This window comes from Thunnus thynnus, chromosome 7 (genome assembly GCF_963924715.1).
Source record: "Thunnus thynnus chromosome 7, fThuThy2.1, whole genome shotgun sequence".
NCBI classification, from domain to species: Eukaryota; Metazoa; Chordata; class Actinopteri; order Scombriformes; family Scombridae; genus Thunnus; species Thunnus thynnus.
In genome coordinates, this window is record NC_089523.1 from 13,058,503 (window position 1) to 13,065,369 (window position 6,867).

At 36.5% G+C, this 6,867-nt stretch overlaps 1 protein-coding gene across 2 annotated transcripts in view; it reads right to left on the reverse strand.

The window, feature by feature from the left end:
• Nucleotides 1-5,404, reverse strand: part of si (sucrase-isomaltase) — a 74,806-nt gene extending 69,402 nt beyond the window's left edge. Inside the window, exons 1-5 of one of the 2 annotated variants that reach the window (XM_067594427.1) lie at nucleotides 5,277-5,404; nucleotides 3,633-3,756; nucleotides 1,937-2,022; nucleotides 1,441-1,561; nucleotides 111-220 (exon numbers count right to left, since the gene is read on the reverse strand). In XM_067594427.1, coding sequence (XP_067450528.1) covers nucleotides 111-220; nucleotides 1,441-1,561; nucleotides 1,937-2,022; nucleotides 3,633-3,756 — 441 coding nt within the window. In that variant the 5' untranslated portion in view covers nucleotides 5,277-5,404. Of the gene's footprint in view, nucleotides 1-110; nucleotides 221-1,440; nucleotides 1,562-1,936; nucleotides 2,023-3,632; nucleotides 3,757-4,438; nucleotides 4,463-5,276 lie in introns of those variants that run through there. The other variant, XM_067594428.1, reaches the window with a different exon arrangement.
• Between the last annotated feature and the right edge of the window lie 1,463 nt (nucleotides 5,405-6,867).

Below are 6,867 nucleotides of genomic sequence, written 5' to 3' on the forward strand. Positions count from 1 at the left end.
TGTCAAAATGTGTGAGTGTGTACATGTGAGTGTATTTGTGTGTGCAAGCAAAAAAAAGGTGTTTAACAGAGAGAGACAAGGAGAGAAAGGCGGCGTGTGTGAGTGTGTACCTTAAATCGGAGTCGATTGTTTGACTGCATTTCTGCATGAAATGACAGCTCTTGTACATCCGCCCCAAATAAAGAAGGAGAGGCCATTCTCTTCAGGTGGGCTTTTATTACTGCAATTCAAACACAACAAAAGCAGGGTAAAGGTTATAATGCATATTTAACTGCTTAAAGAAGAGGATAAAGATGAAATGACACAAACTACTATTGTGGTATTATAGTGGTACTATTATAGCCTTTGTTATTTTGGTCAAAGTACAGAGGTCAGCTAAGATACAAAAATATGTTTTCTTTCTTTTACACTGTCTAGTTAACTACTTATGTTAATATTTCCACAACAATTCTGACCAATATCCTTTGTTTATAATTAAGAGGCCTTGTCATGAACACAATGTGCCACATTGGCATCCAGGCATTGGAGAATGATGAGCCTTGCAGCTACTTTATTTCTTATTCAATCAACATAAAAAAATAAAACATTTAATCACAACATGAGAAATATCTAATCCTACGATGATGACTGAACAGCAACAATAAAAAAAGAAACTGCAACGACCCACAGTTTGAGCACTCCACATAAAACTCATCAGGCAAGCTGGGATGGGAATGCATTCAAGCAGATGTATTCCCAGGTTATCCATTTACCCATATGATCAAAGGGTGCAATATGCTTACAGAGCCTGAGTCCTCAGTTGCCTTTGAGGTAAATATGCAATTTGCATAGTAGCCTTAAGCGATACCATGGCTGAATACATGTAAAATATTTGAAGACAATTTGACTTATATAAAAAGGAGCGTTTTCATTTTTTGTGTTGATTAAAGTCTCTGTTGAATAAAATCAAGCCTTTCTTGGGCAGGCCAAGAGAAATGACTGTTTCTGATAATGTTCTTCTCTGTCTAAGCATTTCCCATTTTTCTATTTAACCACCTTTGCTACAAAAAACAAGCCCCCAAATATTGTTTTTTTCTTGCTATTCCAACAATGTGACTGAAAATGTTGTTGTTCAGACTTTAAAATGTCCAATGTTCCTTTTTGCTTTACACAATAACTATGTTCACACAAAGCAGTGAAATCAAGCAGAAAATAGAAAAACCTGCATTCTCCAAAGTCAATCATGTTTCCTGATATGCCATCCATGTCATATTTCACAGATAGACATGCCTTAGGCAAAGTAAGTGAAAATGGAAAAAAAAAAAAAAAGACGAGGAAGACAGATTTAAGGAATGCGGAGCAGTTCGAAAATAAGCTAAAAAAAAAAGGCTAAATATTTTCATCAGTCAGTGAGCGCAAGAGTGGGAATGCAGGGCAGAGAGAGGGGAAATAGGGATTTACCATAAGGATCCGGTTCCTCCACTGATTCCACTGTGTATCCATGGTTGGTTGAGAAGAAACACCAGGGAACATTTCGCTCATCCAGCGGGCCCCAGCAACATCCACGCTGCTCACATTTTAGCTGTTCAAGTGACATGGATATAGTTGATATAGTTATCATACTGTAACGACCATCCATATTACCATTACTGTCATTTCTGCTACCACAAACAACACCATCATGAAAATGCCAGCATTTAATTATCTTCATTATCATTATCATTGCTGGAGTAATCTTATTATTACCAAGGTAACAGAAATCATCATCACCTACAACACTAATTCAATTGTGACAATACTTAGAGTAAAATCTGAGTTGTAAGAGTTGTAAAAAGAACCAGGCTTTATGAAAACTCCTTCCCAACACCCACCAAGGTCTTTGTGGAGAAAGTGTTTTCCAAGATCTTTGGAAAAACCTTCTTCACAAACATTATTAAGAATTGATAGTCACTCATACCTTTGAGGCTCCAGCATCAGGGAAACAGTCTATTCTTTCAGCCAGAGGAATATTTGGACACTGAGGAACAAATACTTCTGTAGTTTCTGCCAAAAGATGAAAGGTTTACTTTTCTCCAACACTAAAACAAACATTCAAAGAGAAAATCCTCTAATCCCTAGTGATGATTATATCATTTATTAGACTCACATGAACACTGTGAACAGATTAACTTCACCAATCATCATTAGAAATTTACATTCAAAAATGAATTAGCTGTCTATTGATGAAGATGCAGTGTTGCTATCTTTTATCATCTTTTTATTTCTACCTGGGAAATGTAATCAATTCTTCTTGGCTTATTACTCACTGAATACTCCACCTCCATCGAAAGGAGCTTTTCAGCAACTCCAAAGCCACCCTGCTTATTTGCATATTTTTTTAATGTGTAAATACAGAAAAAAAGGTTTTAACTGGCCTATTTGCCCTGGAACTATTCACTGAGTTTCACCAGCTAACAGGGTCCACATAATACACCTCACAAGTCCTGCCCTCACAGTCCCAACAATGAACAAAGGCCAGGTGGCTAGCTAGCCTGCTAAGAAGACGCAACATGTAAACAAGACAACTTTGGGGTTACCCAGAGGCATATTTCTTCTTCTTAGGCCAAGTCTAGCTAGGAGTGCCAAGCTAACACATCATGGACCAAACTATTATCAATCCTCATGCAAATCCTAGCGAGACAGCAATAGCCTACCTCCCAAAAATGATAGAGTAATGGAGCAATACTGGGATTTCTAACTGAAATATATGTAGTGATTTTGAATTTGTAATCCCTTACGCTAAAAAAGTAATGACATTACTTTCATTCAACATTCTTGGCCAACAGTAATTGGGATGGTGTAGCTTGGTTTGAGGCTAAAGTTGTTCATTGATGTGTTTCAGATTTATGTTGCAGGTCACTGAGTTTAAACTGCAGGCTAAAAATAACTTATTTAGTTTTAAATAATCCAGAAAAATATGTTTGTGTCATTAACCAAAGGTGAACTAATGTAAGAGGTGTGAGGCAACCATGGATACATGAGGGGAGGCATTTACTGGATGTACTTGTGTGTACAGTATACGTAAGTACCTTCATAGAAGATCTTACGTGTAAGTTGTGTTGTGTTCATCTGTGTTGATGTATGTCATGCATGTATTTGGTAATGTAAAATGATACAAACACCGGTGATTGGGTATGGCAATTGTTACCTTTGTCTCTTCATAATAAAGTTCAGTGTTTTTTTCTAAACCCTGTTCCCTCCTGAAATCCATGTCATTTTAACTTCCAATAGGTCAATATTAAAAATAAATGAACAAACAAACAAACAAATAGATGATTAAATTCAAATATGTATATTGCATTTTGAAACTGTCTTGTCACATGGTCTTGTAAATATGGCCTTTAATCAGGTACTTTGGACTGTTTCATAATTTCTAAACCTTTATCTTCCATACGTTTTCAAAGTCATCAAAGTCCACTGATGAATCTGCAAATTATAATTTAATATAATTGGTAATTATACACTAGGAAACCATGAGAACGAAGTTATTATTATTATTATTAGTAGTAGTATTAATGGTTTGGTGTCCCCATGCTGTTTTATTTTTATTTCTTTTATTTGTGTGTAAATTTGCATGTACATCTTTATGTGTGTGTGTAAGCGTGTTCACCTACCATCTTTAATGACTCCAGGTTCTCCAGTCACAAACAGAACTATGAGAGCGATGGCTGCCACTGTCATCATTGTGAACATGACCATTAGGGTCACCTCCAAACCCGAGAACCGTCTTTTCCCCATCTAACACACACAAACAGAGACAAACACACGTACACACAGAGTGTTTACAAAGGCCAACATCATTAACACTCATTAGTGACACCAAGTTTACTAAAGGCAAGGTCTGAAAGGTCTCAAAATCTTCCCTGCTTAATGAGGCCCACTGGCAGGACACACACACAAACACACATGCACAAAACAACCAAAATACAGTAAATACAGATCTGACATACACATACAGTATATTTTCCTTGCATTAACCTTAGACCTTAAGAATGCTATGTGACATTGAGAAAAAGTGAAACATTGGGAAAATTTTAGAAACAGAAAAACAAGGAAAACTCAGAAAAAGAGAAACAGGGAGTTGACAAAACTGCCAAACAGGCCTGGCTTCAAAAATACATCCATCATATCACTCAAGCAATTAGGCTTCACTCCGATGTACTCTTGGAGACAAAAACAAGGTGAATGTCTGTATGTCTGTGTGGGTATGTGTCTATTTGGGTGAATGAGAGGCTTATAGCCATCCTGTTTAATGTGCTGTGAAGAGCAGGCGAGGGCAAAGAGAGAGACCGAGAGCCAAACGTGTGCGTGCCCCTGTGTGCTTGCAGTCAGCTGCACAACATATAGAACCAGTGCCAGCAATCCTGAAATGCACCGTTGAGACACAGAAAAAGACACACAAACATTATACAGTACAAACCCCGTTAGCCTCTCTCTTCTTCCATTTAGCTCACAGTGAGTGTCTAAAAATAGCTTTAACACATATCGTTTTACTTCACAGACTGCTGATACATGTAGCTGCACACAACAAACATGGAGACTTTATGGCTGCACTGTTGAGGTTCCCAAGAGTAATGGCAGTTTAAAATATTGTCAGATATTTAATTTGAACTTTATCTTAATACCTTAAATTCCTTGGTTACTTTGGGTAATAACTTTAAAAGTTAATGTCAGCCCGAGAGGCTGGTTGTCACCTGTGATTATGTTTAAGACTGGCATAAAAATGTGGATCAGCACAGAAAGAAAAAAAAAATTCTGTCATCAGTATTCAAAGTCCTCCAAAGACATCTGTTCCTCTGGGCTGCATTGCAATTTACAGTAGACTATTTAACTCTACTGGCAAATAGATCCACATAATCATTAACAAACTTAATCAGTCTGTCCACAGTAATATGGACAGAAATGTATAATATAAACATCTGCAAGCTACAAAAAAAGACTTTGAAAACTCATTCCAAGTCTGTGTCTATACCAGAGAGGATTTTTTGTTTTTTTTAATTCTTTTATCATTCATTTATCATATATTGATGTTGCAGTTATTAAAAATGAATCCCACTAGCATCGCAGTAGTAATCAATCATCCAGCACCGTATTGTCAATCATGTTGTATCGTCAACAAATGCTAGAATTTGACAATAATGTAGAGACTGTTTACTCGCTGTAGAGTACAATAACTGTAATGTCAAATATAGATTATAGTTTTGTTTTTTGTTTTTTGTTTTTTTGAGTTGAAAAGACAGCCTGAGCTGCAGTCTTACCTTGGCTCTCTTCAATGTTCTGGGCAAAGTGTTCCTGAGTTCAAGAAAGATAGCGCCTTATAATCCACAGGATGTATTGTGGTCATAGGGGCTCACCACTCCTTTACTGCTTAGTGCGTGTGTATGTGGTGTGTGTGTGTGTGAGAGAGAGATAGAGACCATACACACACACACACACACACACAAACACAAACACACACATAAACGTGCTCAGAATACAGAGCCTATAAAATGCAAGATAACCATCTACAGTGAAAAAAACAACTGCAGCCTAAAATCCCCATATCAGCTTGTTAAAATCAATCATGTTATCATGTTTGATTTCACCGCTTATGAGTGTGTATATGTGTATCAGTTCCTCATGTTGTGAGGACATACTGTAAATCTGTTTTGCACAGTGGGGACTCACCTCCCTTATGGGGACAAAAAGCAAATCCACTTAACATAAATCATTATTTTTGGGGTGAAGATTTGGTTTAAAGTTAAGGTAAGTTTAGGGTTATGTTATAGGAAGAGTTAAGGTTAGGGTTAGACAAGTAGTGGTTATGGTTATGGTTAGGAGTCTCCAGGAAATGGATGTAAGTCAATGTAATGTCCTCTGAAGTGATGGAAATGTGTGTGTGTGTGTGTGTGTGTGCAGTGTGCTTTCATGTTTGTCTGGTTATAATTTACCCAAAGATTAGTGTGTATTTTTGTTGTTTTATGTAAGCTGTGACTCAGCATGTGCAATCTTTACCACACTGTGATGACATCAGCACTCCTCAGTAAGTGACACACACATGCACATGCACACACATACTCACACATACACTTTACAGTATTAACTAGTTGACTGGTTCCAGTAGAAAAAAACAAAAAAGACAACAAACTATATATCTGAGTATAATATCATATTGGTAGTGAATCCATTGTAATTAAAGCTGCAAAGTTATTATTTATGTATTTATTTTTATGTAAAAGAATACATCACAACTTCAGATGATACTGGAGTCACTGTATACTCTATACTGTATATATTGTTATATGTGGCATCCATTAATTAAATAAAAGTTATGCATAACTTTAGGCCCTATTTTTGTGGCGGCACAATGACCAAAACAAGCAGCGCTCTGACAGTTTTGTATTTTCCATACTTTGAAATTCTCTTTGCCTGTCTGTGTAGTATTTTTTTGCCCTGTGCTGCACAAACAGTGTGCAGGTGAGAGGAGATGCTTAATAATGATGGAGGTTCATTCAAATGAGGCAGCACAAAAAGGGAGTTGTTGGTATTTTGGTTCTTAGACGTTGTGCTTAAAATGGATGTATCAGAACCTCGCCTGTTTCTGTGGTAATGTCACTTTGCTGGTGTCTTATTTACAAATACACAGCAACAGTGGAATAATGCTTAAAATGTAAATAATCTAAATTAATTAAAGTTTAAATAATTAATGTATTAATTAGTAATCAATAAATTAATTGCATTTAGTAGATGCATTAAATGAGCATAAATCTGGGACTTTGGTAAATCATTCTGCTTTAATTTAGAATATAATGGATTCTTTTGGTATGTCTTGTCCACAGCTGCATAGTACTGTATGAAAAGCTTCTCCTG